Source organism: Pseudorca crassidens, chromosome 14 (assembly GCF_039906515.1).
Source record: "Pseudorca crassidens isolate mPseCra1 chromosome 14, mPseCra1.hap1, whole genome shotgun sequence".
Taxonomy (NCBI): Eukaryota; Metazoa; Chordata; class Mammalia; order Artiodactyla; family Delphinidae; genus Pseudorca; species Pseudorca crassidens.
In genome coordinates this window covers 63,385,117-63,404,745 of record NC_090309.1, presented here as the reverse complement: position 1 = coordinate 63,404,745, position 19,629 = coordinate 63,385,117, and the positions used below count along the sequence as shown (strand labels likewise).

The window sequence follows — 19,629 nt, the reverse complement described above, 5'->3', positions numbered from 1 at the left end:
GTACAAGAACTGAGCCATAGGATGGGCGTGGCATGAACTGGGAGAAGGGGAGACTTTGGTGAGAGGAGACCAGGTCGGAACCTAGAAGTTGGAGGAGGGAAGGTTTTAGAAGTGAGGGGTAAGTGTGGACATCGATTTACTCATAAGTTATTCTGTTTCCTTAGCTACCAATCCACATGTTTTCTCCATTCCATTGCTTGCTGTTTATCCAGGCATTGGGGTAAAGGGTAAGAGGGAGATTGGGAGGAGGGACCAAAAAAATAATAAGAATGAAGAGAAAAGGTGATGAGGGCAAGATTCTGTCAGTGCTTCAGTTGTTCTGTAATTCAGTGACTCACTACAAGAAGACTCTAGGGGAGTGCCCTCTAGGCTCTTCTAGTGGAAAACACAGGATAGGAAACCTTGTTTGATTTTATTATGTATAGACATAATAAATTTCCTTGGCAAATAAGGGTCCTGATGAGGCCCCCGTTTGTTACCTGAAAGTGTGTGTAGACTATCTGTCGAAAAATAACTCACATGAGTTGTATTATGTTGAACTCTGTGAAATTGCTATTTGACTATTTTTGATCTACAAAGAAAGCAGTTTCGTGAAGTCTCAACCTAATAGATACTTGCTCGATAGATATCTGATGACAGCCCAGATTTTAACCTTTTCTGATTCCTTCATAAGTTCCTTCTTTATTAAGGTGCTAATGGTCTTGAACCTCTGCTAGTCTCAGGTTCGTGGAAGCTGTGAAGAATCAAAAGGTGGCAGTAAGTAGGGAGGGCTTTCCAAGGGGCTGGTAGAGAAGGGAAAGGAGCTGGGAGCAAGCCTGCCGGCCAGAACCAGGGCATCTGAATCCTTGGGTCTTTAGTGTGCAGTCATTCTGGGTTTAGAAATAAAAATTCAACCTAAAGGGTTTTCCTTTCCTAAGTGGGTCACTAGGCAGTTGTGCAGTTTTAGATCTTCTGCAACATGCTGGAGACAACCTGTATGGGTCTCTGAGAAAACAAGAGAGATGTTTCAATGTTGGGAAATAGATCAAATGTCAAAAGCGGGAAAAAGGGCAAACTTAGTCATGGTTTTCAGGTTGGTGTGATTTCTGTCGGCCCAGCAGAAAGCCTGGCACGCAAGTGTTGAGGAAAGGTCTCTGAAGGGTTGAAAGGCATCAGAGGAGGTATTTATTGGTTGATCGTATGCTCCCTGGTGTTTAACCTAAAGTAATTTCCTCGAACACGTCAGTGGGAGAGAAGGGGAATTCCCAAAGATGTGGAAAAAGGTTAGTCAGCTATTCTTGTAGGATGCTTTCATTGTAATGACATCCAGATATTGGGATCAGGGTGGGGCCTCTCAGTACTCTACCCCCATTAATCTGTAAACTCTGAAGAGTTTAAGTTGTACAGAGTGTCAAGTGCAATAAATATTGTTACTGTAACGTCACAGGGATATGATCATCCGCTTAAAACTGCAGTGCCTAGGCACATAAAAATGAGAGACTGTGGGATAACCTTACCAGGGACTAAAAGCTCAGTTCATATTTACTCAGCTGTAGAAGGTGATTGTCCTGTAGGAATAGAGATTATGAATCAAGAGCTCCCGGCTTTGCTCACACAAAACAGCCAAACATTTATTTTAAACCATAGTCAGAAATACCATTGCAGCAAAACTTTAATTACCTAACACCCTCTTCTCCAATATAATCTGTATATAACCATCTCCCCACATGGAAGAAGCCTGAGAGGGGATATTCACACCTTTCCAGTGGCTTTAATGGAGTTTGGTGCAAATTTTAACTTAATTCGTTTCCTTTTTAGTTCCACAGTTAACTATAAATGTCATTAAACCTCTAGGCCTGATTATGGAAGTACTTGTGGACAACAGTCATATTTTAATTTATGAAAGATCCAAAGAAAAATAGAACAAAACAATCAAATAAGAAGAGGGAAAAAACAGAATTAATGTGCTAATGGTTCTTCCTTGCTGGGAATGTTACCCTCCCCTGATCTTGGCCTCTCTGGTACATAAATACCCACATACTTCCGGCAAGGATGTCTCTTTTTAGGATGTCTTCCTTTCACTCCTGCCAACCTGGGAACTCCCTTAGTCATCCTCTCTACCCTCTGACCCACGCTTCCATTGCCAGGGGAGTCCCAGGGCAGAGTCTAGCTGCTCCTTCCTTGTATTACAGTTACATCCTGACACCCTCCTGCCCTGAGCTTCTCATTTCCTGCCTCTTATTTCATTACGACACATCAACATCAGGCAGTTGACAATATCTTTTTCTCCTCTTATATTTACCTGCCTCTTATTTTCCTGTGGTCAGGCAAGTTTTGCAGCGGAGTTGAAGTTAAGGGTGAGAACCAACAGAGGTAGTTTGCATTCAGAGAAATGCACACATGCAGCTTAGAAGATCCAAAACATTAAGACTTTCAGCTTCCAGATAGCTGTCACAAACTCCATTTGCTAAAGCTTATGCCCTTTATTTATAAAGCTCCTCGGTCTTCAATCAGAATCTATTTCTTTTATTATACACAATTATAAATTAATTAATGTAGCTCCAGAGGAGGATGCTACTAGACACAATCACAAAGATTAAAAAAAAAAAAGCCAAACTAATAACCTGTAAGTTGAAAGACGAGTCAGAAAATTTGCTGAAAAACACCTAAAGGTCAACAGCAACCAAGTAGCAACATAGAATCATTTAACGCAGGAGCATCATTCTGTGTCAGACCGTGCAAGCATCACTGATGTCTGGAGTAACAGGATAATGTATGCATGTAAAGATGGCCCTGAGTCATCAAGAAAATGTCTGTTATGCTCAATACCAGTCTGGTTAAGTAAGAAATGAAGTAATGCATTTTAGGAATATTTCTGTCAAAATGGTTAACGTTAAATATCTGGGCGTATACTAAGGAGATGAGCCTTAGTTATTTGGAATGCCAATTATGTTAGGACCCGCTCCCCATTCCCCAGCGACACCAGATAAACAGGACAGTGTCACAGAGAGGGGTGAATAGTTTTCCACAGCCACTTTGTTTGTGGTCTCCCGACTTCTATGTTGTTGTTTATTCATGGGGTTTTCCTTCCCTTTTCTTTGGTTTCAGATGCGAGTGTCTCTCTGGCTTATGTGGTTTCCCCGTGTGTGAGGTGGGATCCACTCCCCGCATAGTCTCTCGTGGAGATGGGACACCTGGAAAGTGCTGTGATGTCTTTGAATGTGTTAATGGTACGTGGGGTTTCTCTTGTTCTCAGAGAGTGTACATTTGTGCAGGAGGAGGAGGGAGGGTTCAATCTAGCTGTTTCTGTCTTTTAAAAGGCAGAGAATATACTCAGGGACTTGATGAAACTCAGAAAGAATATTTGTTTAAGATCCCACTAGGCAGTAGAGAAAGTTAGGAAAGGAATCATCATTCCATCCATTAGAAAGAGCATTTTGGAAGTGTAATCACAGACTGCACGTAGCCATCATATTCTGCTGTGTTTCAGTAGTTCAGAAATTTTAGGATTGCAAGAAAAGGATCATGGAAAATGTGGTCGTATCCCTCCTATCATTCAAGATCTCATTGCATTATTGTCAGAGGTAATCTTTGTAACTAACACCACATCGGAGTGTCCACAATTTGAAAGAGAAAAGACACTGTTCCTTTAGTTTAGCATTTTCCTACTTAGAGGAAACACCTCTGGCCATTACTTGGTCAGTAGTATTGGCTTAGTTGGAGCTGGAACCTTGTGGACCAGAAAAACGATCCTTCAGTCATAAGATTACTTCAAATAGAATCCACCTTTCTCCCTTGGTGTGTGATGACCTGGCGTTTATTGAATTTAGATGCTAGAAGGGAGGAGAGCCTAAAACATGTCCCTCCATCAGAATTTTCAGAAGAAAAACAGAATAAACTCAAGTAAGTGAAATGTCAGTAATTTTAGAGGACATTATTTAGTCAACACCTAGACACACAAGGAAAATGATTTTGGATTTGGACAAATACAACAAAATTACGCATATAGAAGCGTCCATATTTGCCGCCTACAGGAAATCGGGGTTCAGAAGCTTTTCTGCCCTCCTCCCAAGCTGCCCCTCCCCCACAAGAAAAGGTTATATTAAAGTCCAGACCTGTTTCACCGAGTCCTGTAGTTTTTAGTCCAGTGGCTGCATATTTTGTTTTGTTTTGCTTTGCTTTGCTTTGAAGAAACACTTGTAGTATGGCTTTGTGGTTAGAAAAGAACATAGACTACAATTAAAAGACTTCAATTTGAAAACTAGTTCCTCCACTTAGTAGCTGTGTAACTTTGGGCATCCCTTGGTCTCCCTGGACCTCAGTTGCCACATCTGTCAAATGGAGTGAATAACAGTAAATTAAATGAGGTTTTATATGTGAAGCACTTGAAATTGTGCCTCAAGAGCAAATAGTCTTTATAATTTTGTGTGCCCACCTCCTGTTCATATCCAAAGATGCTGTTCTGGACATGGCAGGGGGATGGAGAAGGTGAGGGGAGGATCCTGACTTAAAGACCTTTATAAATACAAGCATGCAGGGAGAGGTGCAGGAAAAGTTCCACGTGCATAAATCTCTTCTCAGTGTTTCTCCCCACCCGTATTATTATCCAGCCAGTAGTAATGTCTGTTAACCACCAGCAAATGGCCAAGTCTCTGGTATTGCTGAAGTTAGTTGATTGTAGGTGACATTTTGTGAATATTTAACTTGTACCATTAAGACAGAAATAGTTGGTCCTTGTCCTGGGCTCCCAGCATCTCAGTTGTGCTTCCTTCCAGTATTCATCCCTCTGCATGTCTGTCTCTCATGCTAGAATCTGAACTGCCAGAGAACAGAGAATCTATCCTTGTGTCTGTGTTATTAGCACATTGCCTGCCTCTCAGAGTGCACCCAGGTTCTGATGGGTAGTTGGGTGGGTGAGTGAGCAAGTGATCTGATTCATATCATCTTAGTTCCCTCTAGAGTGGCTGTTAATTATCAGCCCATAGAGGGCTTACTTTGTGGGAATTCGCCATCTTTTACTGCCCTACACTTTAATCTTAGGTCTCTTGTCCCCAGGAAATATCACCTCTAGAGGAGTGCTTTTCTTTTTTCCTTGCTTCTTGATTATAGAAACCCAAGTGTCATGACTTTCTCATCAGGACATTAACTTTACATCTCTCCCCAGTGTGATACGGTTTGGACAGCTGATAACTGCCCCCCGCCCCCTCAGTGCCCTTGCCCCCATTTATAGAGCCCATTTATAGAAGTCACTTCAGGAACAGGACTTGCCTTCAGCTGTGAGAAAATGTTGAGATGACAAAGCAGTCACAGGATTTCTGGTGTTTGCCTCTTTCTTGCCACCATAAATTGGTTGCGTGATCTTTGCTTTATTTCGTGTCCTGCTACAGTGTGTCTATTTCTATATTAGTCATTCAGTTGTAGATGAGACTAGAAACTACAGTCCTCTGAAGATTCAAAATCCCACAGAATAGTGTGTATGGAATTCCGTCTCAAAGCCTGTATTTCACTTTTTTTGTCATATACATACACACACGTCCCCTCCACACATACATATATTTGTATGTAAGTGTATGTGTTTGTTTGTTTATTTGGCAACTGGTGCCCTGGGAAAATCTTACTGTTGTCATAAGGTCACCATTAGAGGATATTACATTATCCAAAATTCATTATCATTGCCCAGATGAGCAGAGGTCTATTTTATATATACATATTTTAATAAGCCATATATATATATATATATAGCTTTAAAATATATATAAAGCCTTGCTTATGCACAAAGGATTTGAGGCAACTTTACACTGAGAACAGATAAGATAACATAGTGGTAGAATATTAATGAGAAAAGAGAATCAGAACCGTAGAGTTGTATGTAAAAGTTGAAAATGAAAAGCAGAAAGAAAATGCCTACAGGTATGCAGGCCATAGCATCTGTCTGTTTAATTGGTGGAGTTAAATGTCAAGTTAGGCCCCCAGCGTCCTGGCCATCAAAGTGAAAAAGGAGATAGAATCAGATCTGCAGTTCTTATTTTTAGAGACAAGAAGCCTGCTGAACAGGGCAACCCTCTGCTCATATGGAAGCTTGAAAAGAGAGCGCTGGATGACACAGTAGATCTTGTCCTTAGTTGCTTTAATCCCTTAAATGTGGAAACAGATTTCCTCTGGCTGCTCTTCTCAATAAAAAGCAAAAGCAAAATATTAAAATACACCTCAGTGAAAGCAGTTTTCAGAGGTGAGTTTGACACCCGGCTGGAACCTGGGTGCTTAGAGGACTATTTATTGATTTTGAGAAACCCCCAAACATGTAGGAACATGTCGGAATGGATCTGGGAACCCCAGTTCAGGAGACAGTGGGTTGCATGTTAACTAACCCCATGTGCAGAAACAGAGATTGCCTGCCAGCATTCGGCTCCTAAGCTGCCATCCAGGTGATCCGTATGCTTACGTTACTTTTTTAAGATAAGCGTTATCGTGAACACAGAAGGTTAAAAAATATTCACAGAGAATTCAAGAACTCTTGAGTTTTGAAAACATTAGCCTAGATGAATAGATGGAAAGAACATTCTCCATAAATATTCGTTCTCTTTTCTGTTGGGTTTGGTTTTATTTGGGGGGGGGGAGGAGGGGAGAGTTGCTCGTCGGATTGTTATGGTCTGTGACTGAGGGCTGAAAGGAGGACCTGTGAGGTATTGGTTGAATGAGAACCCTGTTGTTTAGAAACCAAAGGAACAGGGGGTATGATTGAGCTCCTTTTGTATAAACTAGAAGACATCAGTATCATCGCCTAGAAGTATGACCTCCACAGCAGTGTTGAATAATCCCAGATCTTCTTCAAGAAACAGTTCTGTGTCTGCTCCTGCCCATAAGCAAAACTTTTGTCATTAGTCAGCTGGAGCTGAGTGATGGCCTCCACTTTTATTTATTTTTTTTTTTGCGGTACGCAGGCCTCTCACTGCTGTGGCCTCTCCCGTTGCGGAGCACAGGCCTCAGACGCACAGGCTCAGTGGCCATGGCGCACGGGCCCAGCCGCTCCGCAGCATGTGGGATCCTCCCGGACCGGGGCACGAACCCGTGTCCCCTGCATCAGCAGGCGGACTCTCAACCACTGTGCCACCAGGGAAGCCCTGGCCTCTACTTTTAGATCGACATGTGTTCTCCATTTGGTTACAGTACACCTTATTGCCTTACACTGGCCCAGCTCACTCATTTCTAGAGGCATTTGGGTTTGAATAGGGAAGTCATCCACATACAGAATATGGAAACAGTCATTTGGTTGCTTAGATATGCTCAGCTGTCCAATGTACTTGCACAGAAATCCAACATCATAGAACATCATGGTTTGAGTGTTGTAGCCACTAACTGACTCTTCCAGCATCAGACACACTAACATGTCAAATCCATCAGTCACAGGAGAGCCATACCCAAAGTCAGCTTGCTCCTCATGTAAAATTTGGGCCTAGAAAACTGAGACCTGCAGTTTGTTAAGAAAATTAGTACAGAAACTTCTAATGATAACCCATTGTCTGTTTAGCAATAATACTCAGTAATATTTCTAGGGACATAAGGTCTACTTCTACAGTGATGGAGAGAATATGGCACTTTGAAAGAAATATTCCACTCAGTATGCATTTATTGAGCATCTGTTGTGTTCCTGGGGTCTTGTCAAGCTAATTTTGCTTAACAGTGATACAGTCTTTTGCAGTCCTATTTTGTAAGTATTGTTCCCCTTCCCTTATCCCGAAGTAGTATCTGCCTGGTATTCTCTAGCACACACACCCTGCTTCCCCCCCATAGAAAAGGTGTTTTCCTCCTATAGCTACCTGGAAGCTCATGTACCCTGTCTTTGTGATTACATCAGTTTGTCTCTGATTTATGGAGAAATTTTCAAACATTTCTCATCTGTCATACAGTTGTCTCTCTTTTGACTTCTTAAGTCTGCCCACTTGCTTCCTATACAACTTACCCCCAGTGAAAGGAGACCAGAGGCAAGACATTAGCCATTTTCTACTGAGATATTAAAGAGAAAAAGCAACAGGAGTATACCTATTTGGATTTTTTCTCCATTTTCACATTTGATGTGAAGTTCTACATTTTAGTCTTTTCCTTTGCTAAAATTATATACCTATCACTGTCTGCCAATCAGTGTAATTTGGCAGGCAGTAGAAGTTATTAACAGTCTATAAGGTTCTTTTTCAGGAGTTCTGGAATATGTTAAAGAGGGAAGAGAATATTCCAGAACTGAGAAACATAAAATTTAATTGGGCAGACACAAAAAACGTGCAAAAATACCTAAAAAGACACTTTTGTGCATCTCAATGCATATGCAATTTTATGCATTGATAGGTACAAGTTACACAGTAAATTATTTTATTTGTAATATTATTCTTTTCTCTGTCCATGGAAAATGTCCTGTTATAGAGGTAGTGGTAAACTCCATAGGGTTCTAAGATTCACATGTATCCCCAGCAGGTGAAGAAGTAATTGGTCATTGCTCCTCAAAGACCACTGCCAGCCATTTTTATCATGCATCTTTCTGAAGAGCTTCTGTAAATTTGTCTTGGCATCAAATAGGGATTTCATTATGTCGTGTGATTTTTTTTTTTTTTAATCCTAAAGAATCAATTGTGTTTTCAAGGCTGTGTTTTCTGGGACTCTCCATCTCTCTAAATTCCATTCCCTTGCTCTCTGTGCCTTAGCTAGTGAAATGTAACTCTTGTCAGTCCCATCCCCTCCCGCTCACGTTTCTGCACAACCCACGGTAAAAGCGAGTTCATCTGCAGCTGCTTTAGTCATAACCACAGCCTTCCCTTCTCACTCCTTCAAATCTCACACCAAGATTTGTGGCTTCACCCAGATGGTAGCTGTGGTTGATTAAGGCAAATAAGTATGATAATTAATATTAATTGGTTTCTAAAATACTTCTTTTTCTTCAGTTTGAATGGAAGCTCAGCATTTTGTTAGAATGCAGTATTTTGCCTCCTTCCACAGCATGCAAATTTGATTGATAAAAAGCACTCCATTTTCTACACTTTAGAACTTGTGGTCCAGCTGCCCAGTTTCTTCCAATCCCAGCTCAGTTTAGTATGTTAGCTAAAAGGATAATAAATTCTGAGCTGTAATAAGATGATTCTTCCTGACATGAGTTTTCTGAAAAAAAGAAACAGTATATCCAGCCAACACTACGGAAGAGGTTCAGACATGCACATTTACTGCCTGTGTAAATATAGACACACAGCTCATCTCACACTAGTTATGTGACTTTAGGCAAAAGTCAATTTGCCTAAAAATTTCATTTTCCTCATTGAAGAAGTGGCTATTAATATTTGTTCTGTCTTCTTGACAGGATTGTTATAAAATCAAATGAGAAAGTACTTGTTTGTCCAGGTACAAAACAAATGTAAATATACTCAAATTAAAATGCAGTGAAAGTCTCAAATATTTCGAATATCCAAGGTGACATGGAGAAATGACGTTAGGACAGAGGAGCCCATGAGAGCTGTGTGTCTCATGATCTGGTTCTTCCCATCTTATTAAACAGGGTGCATTAGCTCAGGAGAACTGTCTTTAGCTTGGAAGTACTTCTATTTTACCAGCTTTATTGAGACACATACCATGCACTTCACCAAGTGAAGTTGCACAATTCACTGTTTTTAATGTATTCACAGAATTGTTTGATCCTCACAATCAATTTTAGAACACTTACATCAATCCCCCCCCGAATTCCCAGACTCATTAACGGTCACTCCCCATTTCCCCCAAACCCTCCAGTACTAGGCAACCACTAATCTACTTTCTGTCTCTATACATGTACCTATTATGGACATTTCATATAAATAGAATCATATCCAATATGTGGTATTTTTTGACTGGCTTCTTTCACTTAGCAATGTTCCCCAGGTTCATTTATGTTTTAGTATCTATCAAAATTTCATTCCTTTTTTATGGCCAAGAAATATTTCATTACATGGATATACTACATTTTGTTTATTCATACATCAGTTGATAGACGTTTAGGTTGTTTCCGGTTTTTTTTGGCTATTATGAATAGCACTGCTATAAACATTTGTGTACAAGTTTTTATGTGAATAGATGTTTTCATTTCTCTTGGATAAGGTCATACCTAAGAGTAGAATTGCTGGATCCTCTGGTAACTGTGTGTTTCATTACATCCTCACCAGCGATGTATGAGAGTTTCAGTTTCTCCACATCCTCGTCAGCATTTGTTATTATCTATATGTTTTTCATTTTAGCCATCCTAGGATATGAAGTGATGTCTCATTGTGGCTTTGATTTGTATTCCCTTAATAAATAATGATGTTAAGCATCTTTTCATCTGCTTCTTGGTCATTTCTGTATCTTATTTGGAGAAATTTCTATTCAAATATTTGCTATTTTTCAGTTGGGTTGTTTTTATTGTTGTTCTTTATATATTCTGATACAAGTCCTTTATCAGATATTTACAAATATTTTTTAATCTTTGGGTTATCTTTCTTTATGGTGTTCTTTGAGGCACAAAAGTAGATGAACTCCAGTTTAACTATTTTTTCTTCTGTTGCTTATGCTTTTGGTGTCATATCTAAGAAACCATTGCCTAATTACAAAGTCTCAAAGATTTACTCCTGTTATCTTCTAAGAGCTCTATAGTTGTAGCTATTACGTTTAGATCATAGTTCTGTAATTCATTTTGAGTTATTTTTTGTATATGGTATGATAGTGGTCCATTCTTATTCTTTTGCATGTGGATATCCAGTTGCTCCAGCACCATTTGTTGAAAAGACTATTCTTTTCCTCAGTGAATTATCCTGGCACCCTGTTAAAAATCACTAAATATGAGAGATTGTTTCTGAACTCTTAATCAATTCCACTGAACTGTATATTTATCCTGATGTCAGTACTACAGTGTCTTGATTACTGTAGCATTGTAGTATGTCTTGAAATCAGAAAGTGTGAGTCCTCTAGCTTTGTTCTTCTTTTCAAGGTTGTTTTGGCAGTTCTGGGTTCCTCACATTTCCATATGAGTTTTAGGATTGGCTTGTCAGTTTTTACAAAAGAACCAAGTAGGATTTTGATAGAGATTGCAATGAAAATATAGATCAATTTGGGGAATATTTTCACCTTAACAATATTATCTTTCAGTCCATGAACATGGAATATATTTTCATTTATTTAGGCCTTCTTTACTTTCTTTGAACAACGCTTTTTAGTTTTTAAAGTACAAGTTTTGTGCTTCATTTATTAAATTTATTGCTAAATATTTTATTCTTTTCAATGCTACTGTGAAGGGAATTTTTTTAAACTTCATTTTCAGATTGTTCTTTGCTAGTGTGTAGATATACAATTTATTTGAGTTGCAGTTGTACCCTGAAATCTTGCCGAACTTTTTGTTCACTAGTTTTTTAGTAGATTCTTTAGAATCTTTTAAAATTCAAGATCATGTCATCTGCAGGTAGAGAGAGTTTTCCTACTTACTTTCTCATATGCGTGATTTTTTAAAAAAATTTATTTATTTTGGGGTGTGTTGGGTCTTTGTTGCTGCGTGCAGGCTTTCCCTAGTTGCAGCGAGCAGGGGCTACTCTTTTTTTTTTTTTTGTGGTGCGTGGGCCTCTCACTGTTGCGGCCTCTCCCGTTGCGGAGCACAGGCTCCGGACACGCAGGCTCAGCGGCCATGGCTCACAGGCCCAGCCGCTCTGTGGCACGTGGGATCTTCCCGGACCGGGGCACGAACCTGTGTCCCCTGCATTGGCAGGCGGACTCAACCACTGCGCCACCAGGGAAGCCCAGGGGCTACTCTTCGTTGTGGTGCGTGGGCTTCTCATTGCGGTGGCTTCTCTTGTTGCAGAGCACGGGCTCTAGGTGCGTGGGCTTCAGTAGTTGTGGCTCACGGGCTCTAGAGCGCAGGCTCAGTAGTTGTGGCGCACAGGCTTAGTTGCTCCGCGGCATGTGGGCTCTTCCCGGACCAGGGATTGAACCCATGTCCCCTGTATTGGCAGACGGATTCTTAACCACTGCCTCACCAGGGAAGCCCGTGTGCTTTTTATGTCCTTTTGTTGCCTAAGTGCCCTGGCTGGAGCCTCCAGTACAAAGTTGAATCGAAGTGGTGAGAGTGAACATCGTTGTCTTGCTCCTGATTTAAAGGGAAAAGCATTCACCCTTTCACTATTAAGTATGATGTTAGCTGTGGGTTTTTCATAGATGCCACTTATCAAGCTGCTGTTTAACAACTTCCACTCCTAAGTTATTGAACGTTTTTATCATGAAAGGGTGTTGACTTCTGTCAAATATCTTTTCTATGTCAACTGAGATGATCCTGTGGTTTTTTTCCTTTATTCTATAGACATGTTGTATTACATTAATTGATTTTTGGATGTTAAACCAACCTTGCATTCTTGGAATAAATCCCACTTGGTATATAATCTTTTTTATATGTTGCTGGATTCAGTCAGCTAGTATTTTTTTTTTTTTGAGGATTTTTTTTATCTCTGTGTTTATAAGAGATAGTTTTCTTTTTCTTATGATGTCTTTGTCTGGTGGGAGTTCTTTTAAGTCAATCAAAATTAGCGTTAAGAAATGGATTTAGTGAGAGTGTTTTAGGGCAGAGAAACAATTTAAAATCATTGGTGTCATTATGAGAATTGTTAAGTGCAGGGCTTTGAGTCCTTAGCAGAACATAGCCTTGAAACACAATGGAAGGAGTACAAGGTTTTAGTTGAAGAGCTACTGTTTTTGCTTCTATCATTTGCTAAATGTGTGACTTTGAGCAAATTACCCAGGATTTCCTCACTTCTGCACTCAGGATAAGTATTTCTACATCAGACCTTTGTTATTGGGATTAAGTGAGGTAATGCATGTAGAAAGTGTTTTTTTAAAGGCCAAGCACTATTATAATTACAGATTGTTAAACAGGATAGAAAAAAGAATTTAGGAGAAAACAGTGGAGAAACAGAAGAACATAACCTCTTAAAAGGCCTAAATAAATTTTTTGAGGCAGAACAAAACCTAATGTGGAGGCAGGATCATTTACTTGAGGGTAGAGAATGATTTAACAAAACAGACGTTTTGTTTAACAAAAAATCTTTTTAAAGCACAAATCAGAAATGTGTTTCATGGTCACATGGTTACTTTTATTTGGGATAAGGGGACGCCAGTATAGATTTTACTAAGAGGAATTTCGATTCCTTGGTATAATGAGAATAGTGATGTGTTTTATTTATTTTATTCTACTTTACTTTGCATTGCTTTGTTGCTTCTGTTGTAAAAAATTATATTGAGTGTAGTAAATTTCCATCAAATTTTAACCTGCTGTCAGACAGTATTTTCTAGAGGCTGTTTGAAAAATATGAAAGGACACCAGAGAAATGACTTTGAATCTGCCATGTTTGTTTTAACTCCTTTAGAAACAAAGCCAGCCTGTGTATTCAACAATGTGGAGTATAGCGATGGGGATATGTTTCGAATGGACAACTGTCGGTTCTGTCGATGCCAAGGGGGTGTTTCCATCTGCTTCACTGCCCAGTGTGGTGAGCTGAACTGCGAGAGATACTATGTGCCCGAAGGGGAGTGCTGCCCTGTGTGTGAAGGTAAGGACAGGTGCCAATCAGAGAATAAGAAGAAGAGACATGGTTTAGGGACTTAATATCACAGTTGACCTACTTCAGTCTCCAAAATAGAGGAAGATTGAAGAAGTTCCCGTTTTTTGTCACCATGGTCTACCTTTTAGGACTTCAATAATGCTAGGTAGACTGTGTGAAACTGTCAATACTTCCCTGAGGGAAGTTACACCCTGGGTGTAGACAGCGGTCACCTGTTTCCACAGATGGACGTGAGGTTTCCCGGAGGTGCTTTCTGTTCCTCCTCTGTGGTTCCAGCAGTTCCTTGGCAAGTCCTGGGACTTTCTCTCCATCCTGACATCAGAATTCCACCCACCCTGCTCCCCTCAGATTGCTCAGCTAGGACAGGGCCGCCCTAGTCACTGACCACCTTAGCCAGTCAGCTCAGAGAGGAACCAACCCTGCTTCCTTTCTGATACCCATGCCAGTCCAGGTGAGAGCAGGGCTCCCCGTCCTTTGAAAATGTGTGGTAGTGAGAGTCGGGTCATGGTGTGGCATGGCGGTGACACCAAGGCAAGGCTCAGACAGTGTCCACTGTGGCCCTGGGCAGAAGGATCCCCAGGGCCTGCTTTCTCTTTATTCCCCATTTCCCTCCAAGAAATAAGAGGTCCATGTTCCTCCAACAGGCTCGACCCTCCTGTCTCTCCTATGGAGAAATAATAAACATTTCAGAATGATAACTCTGAATATCATATACTACAATCCACACATTTTAAGGATCAGGATAATCAGAAAAGTAGTCACTTGTCTGAGTTTCCAGTGAAGCCAGGAACAGTGAGTGCCTGACCGTGTCTCTGGCCTAGCTGCACTACACTGTTTCCCCAGAAAAGAGGATCACGTGAGCTTTCTTGTCCTGCCCGGACCACAGACCTTCAGTCTGGAGTCAGGCACATCCGTCTCATGTCTGACACTCACCCTGCCCTTACCTCCACACGTGAAACGGGAGGACAGAATTTCATGCCATGTTCCATAACTTTTTCTGTTTTCTAAATCCATTTCTTTTCAATATTTGAGCTCTGTTTGCCACATAATACTGAAGATATGAAATTGCTTAGAGTATGCAAACTACATTCCTAACGTTGAACAGTGGTTCATAGCAGGGAGGCCACCTTCCCTGTTAGAAATTATTTTTGCTAACATGGGAGAAAGGTGGTTCACTTCTTAGGTGTCATCAGGGATTTTAAGAAAGTCACATCAAACTTTTAACCTTCCCAATTGATTTGTTCCCTAGCTACTCCCCCCGGTGTGTAAATAGTCTCTGAAACTATGTAGCAGTTGGTCATGTAAAAACATAGATATGGACCTCTGTGTAATAATCATAATGAGTTGTCTGGGCATAGATCCGGTTATGTCTCACTTCCTGGAATTCAGATCCAGGCTCAAAGTAGAAATGAAGTATGCAGTGTAATATTTTTTATAAAGAAATTTTATAAAGTCTTATCTAACTCAGGTCTCTTGGCTGCTTGCATGTCTGGCAGACTGCCCTTCTGAAGCTGTGGCTGCGTGCTTTTCAGTTTTGGCCCTCTCACTCTCTTGTAATGCCCTACTACCTCTTTGGAATAAAGAGGACCAAACTCGGAACTGCCTGGACTTTGCTTCCAGCACAGCAGCACTTGCTTCTTGAGGCCAGATTTTATGTTTCTGAAAAAGAACATTGAGTGATTTATCTAGTTGCTTTCATTTATAAGGATATTTGGGGATTTTTTATTTATGTGCTTGTCAGCAACCTCAGAAAACTTTTTTACACTCTCCTTGGCTACCTGCGTTCCCCAGCCTCAGCTGCTGCCTGACTGCTCAGCTTGGGGGAGAAAAATGGCGTAGGTTCACAGCTTTCCCTCCAGGGCACAAGCAGTGCCATGAATGGTTTAGAGAAGCTGTGTCAGTCCTGTCCTGAACAAGGCCACAGCAGGGAACTGTATACACCTCACTGTGCCTCCAGGCACCGTGAGATAGACTTCAGTTAGTCCTAGAAATAACAGGCTCCCTATAAGTTAGATGGGGCATTATTCTTTCCACTTTACAGGAGGTAAAATGGAGGTGTAATAAACATTTAAGTTGGCAACTCAGAAGGCATCGTCAGAGCCTAAAATGGATCAGCATTTTTTTCTCACGACCAACCCACAGCTCCATCCACGAAGTTTTGCACCTTTATGAAATGATAACACCTGCACATTGGTTTTTATGCCTCAGATCCCCTGCCCTGTGTGCCGTGTCAGGATGGGTGGACAGAAATTCAGCATGACAGCTGCTTTTGCATGTCCCCCTAGAGACACCTCCTGTGGCCCTGAGCTTCTGCTGAGCACAGCTGGAAAAGAACTGCTGATGACGAGAACCTGGGGCAAAATGTCTCTAGGTGCAGGCAGAGATAAGATGTAGAATGCCCTCAGTCTTACTCTGAACTCACATTTTAATTTAGATCCCGTATATCCTTTCAATAATCCCGCTGGCTGCTATGCCAATGGTCAGATCCGTGCCCATGGGGACCGGTGGCGGGAGGACGACTGCACGTTCTGCCAGTGCATCAACGGAGAACCCCACTGTGTTGCGACGGCCTGCGGACAGAGCTGCATGAACCCCGTCAAAGTGCCTGGGGAGTGTTGCCCTGTGTGTGAAGGTAACCCTTGTAGATTCTAACGAGCCCCTGGCGAATATCTCGTGTTGGATAAGCTTCTCCCAGTATGTGCTTGCTTGTTTTCTGTTTCCTCAGGCATAATGTCTGCTTCATGCTGTTACCAGTTGCAGATGAATTTATTATACAGCCCAAACTAATCATTTGGGGGAAATGTTACACGTTTACAGTGAGAATAGTGCGGGCTTTATTTTGTCACTGCAGATAATGCTTATCTGAATACTTTACAGTCAAGGAATACATACATTTTAAATCAGTTCACCGCAAGCCTGATTAACATCCAAAGGTCAACACGATGAAATGAAATGAAATTGGAAATAAGACCCATGACTCAAAGCATAGCTTGTTCAACTTGTAATGCTTACATAAGCCCAAGAGTCCTGGCAACTAGATGAAAAACCTGGAGCCATCAAAGGTGGTTTTCACTGCCTGGAGTCCTCACCCTGAGCATCCGTTCTGCTTCTAATATCACGATGGCTGTGGCTTTGCAGTTCCTTTCGGGCTTTTTCTTATGTCTTGGTTACCTGCATTCACTACCTCTCTTCCTGTTTCATGGAGAGAGCCTGAGATATCCTGGACTAGTCTTTCCATCCCAACCGCTATTCCAGGCCATTTCCCCCATCCTGGGAAGATTCTTTGCACACTTACTCAAGTCAGCCTTAATCCTTGGTCCATGTCTGTTAGTACAGACAAGAGATTGAATATCTATACTGACAGTTCCAATAGAGAGTGTCCGTCATTAAGAAGCACATTTGCATAGTGAAATGAACTAAAGTGGGTCAAAAATTAGTCCTTGTGGAAGATGGATCCTCCTAGAATTTTTTAAAACAGCTTTTAAGGAACTGACAGGTCTTTTCAGAAATTCAGTCAAGTAGACTGAGTCCTCTGTCAAGAAGTCTTTTTGCTTCTACCGAAATTTTAATCAACTCAGACTTCAGAGTTTGCCTGACTGGCTTCATTAACTTCTGAGGGGTTAGAATTATTAAAGACCTTAAAAATCATATAAAAATTTAAGCTGGAGGATTCTGGTTCTATTGCCATCACCAATTCCCTCACCATTACTCTACTCAGAATGCAGCTGCCACACTCCAAAACTTTATAGCTTCCAGATGACCAATTTTGTGGAAATCACCCACCCACCTCGCACATACACTCCTCCTATCCCCTGAAGGCAGCGTTTCAGTGCTGGAAAAAGGAGTGTGCAATAATGTTTGATGATGTACGGTCAGCTTTACAAGGAAAGATGCCCTCTGAAGCTGATGAAGATGGGAATATCTATCCCTAGGAATTAGGGGCAGTCTGTTATTGGTTTGAACTATTTAAGTATATGTATGTGCATGATAATGTAAGAAAAATTAAAAACATATATAAAATCCAGTAAACAGTAACTCTTTAACTTCATGAGTCTTGAGTCTAGATTGAAAATAAGACTTTGAAAAACTTGTTAAAAAAAAAGTAGGGCCTTTTTTCTAAAAGTAAGAAAGGCAAACCCTTTGCCCTTATCTTTGGCTGTCATTAGCATATCCATTGTGGTGAGTGGAGAAGGGAAGCAGTTGGTGAATAGACAAAAATATATATTATATGTATGAGAAACTGATTTATTCTTATGTCATATAGATGTTTGGGTAGGAAGTAGATGTTAGTTTGATCACTCAGAGTTTGGTCTCTGAAACAGCTGGGTCACGTTGTAATCTTCCACTGTTTGAGAAAAGAGTGACAGTTTGGGTCAGCCATTAATTCCAAAAAATTTATTAAGAACCTTCCGTAATCCAGATACCACATCGGACACAAAGCTAAATGAGGGATAACTCCTAGTAAACTTCAAAGAAACTATTTAGGCTGTTTTAAATTAAACCAGGAAAAACAGAATGTCTGCATTCAGGTGCTGTGGGGTGAGTGCTTTTTATTTGTACCTGATTTCATTTAATCCTCACGTTAACACTCTGCCAAAGGCCTTATTATACCATTTTAAAGATGAAGAAATTAGGGTTTTGAGAGATTTAGATAATTTTTCCCAAGGTCAGTTGCCAATATGTGGCTGAGCTGGGATCAACTGAAGTCTGTCAGATTCAACTACATTTTTGTCTGCTTCCTCTGCTCCCAGAGGTCATCTCAGTTTCCACCTGCCCCTATTTCAAGTTCCCTTCTCTCTCTCTTCATCTCTGGCTTTTGGCCCTGTGTTGGGACACACAGGAGTTTGATGACAGGGGAGGAGATCATTTGCAGTTTGACAGCTACTCCGGGTGTTGTTGATGTGATCTCCCACCTGCCCTCTCCCCTGAATTTGAGCACCTCGGGGGAAGGATGCCTTTGAGACTCATCCTCGATTTGCTTCTCAAGCCTCACATTCAGGTTGTCTCCTTCACTTCACCAGACTTGGCATCTTTATTCCAAGCTGTTAGGCTCTGCTGGTCTCAGCCTTGCAGAAGGTTCCATTGTTTAGTTCTCAGAGAACTAATTTATCTTCTGTTTCTTGTTTTTGTTTTAAAGTCAGTTAAGTAATAAGTTTCACGTAAAACTGTGTTTACTCTCCAGTGACACCCTCATTTTAAGATGTGTTCAGAAGACAAAAGATTCTTTTGGCATGGGGATAAAAAAAACAATGTACAGCTTAGGATAATGATCATAAAAGTTTATTATTATCTATGAATAATATTGTAATAAACTTATTTATTAATAATAATAAACTTACAAAATAATGCAAGGCACATAAATCTTATTGCTTAGTTTTCAGGATCCAAGAAAGACTCTGGAAGTATTCAAAAATATTTTTCTCAGCAGTCATTCAATAGCCTATTTAAATAGAATTTCAGGTGATTTCCGAAGAGCCAAAGGATTAGACAGAATAAGAAAAAAGCAAGGCATTGTTGTGTAATAAATAATCAGCCAGAATTATTTGGAGGAAACAGAAAGACTGGTATTTATGCAGTTTATACACAGTAAATTCCTCTGTGCATAATTGCATAACAAATGTTGGCTCTCACCTTTATTAGCTACAGTCCCAAGGTACATAGTCAGAGTCTGAAATTTGATGAAAGGGACCCCACACAAGGATTTTGGGTTTAGATTCTTCCTAAATAAATTACTGCATCACCAAATATAGTGTGTTTGGACCTTCAGGGAGGAAGAACCTTGTTGTGACTGCTGTTGTTATTAAAGATACATACCTTCCAAATGACAACATAATGTGCTTGGTTACTCCTGGAGGACTGGGAATGTGAACCTGGGGGCCCTTAAAGACTATGCTGTTACTTGACAGCTAACTCAATTCACAAGTACCTGAGTGCTGTTTAAATTGGCACTTAAGTACTCTCTTGATTAAGTCTTAGCAAGTTAGTGTCAACACCCAATTCAGGTACACAGATAAGCCATCCCAGTCTGTAAGTCTATAACTGACTGTATTCTTATGGTTTGTTC

At 40.6% G+C, this 19,629-nt stretch overlaps 1 protein-coding gene across 6 annotated transcripts in view; it reads left to right on the top strand.

The window, feature by feature from the left end:
- CRIM1 (cysteine rich transmembrane BMP regulator 1) overlaps positions 1–19,629 on the top strand; it is a 207,709-nt gene that overhangs the window by 118,250 nt on the left and 69,830 nt on the right. For all 6 annotated transcript variants that reach the window (XM_067703271.1, XM_067703275.1, XM_067703273.1 and 3 more), the window contains 3 exons: positions 3,088–3,209; positions 13,371–13,553; positions 16,000–16,197. In XM_067703271.1, coding sequence (XP_067559372.1) covers positions 3,088–3,209; positions 13,371–13,553; positions 16,000–16,197 — 503 coding nt within the window. The remainder of the gene's footprint in view (positions 1–3,087; positions 3,210–13,370; positions 13,554–15,999; positions 16,198–19,629) is intronic.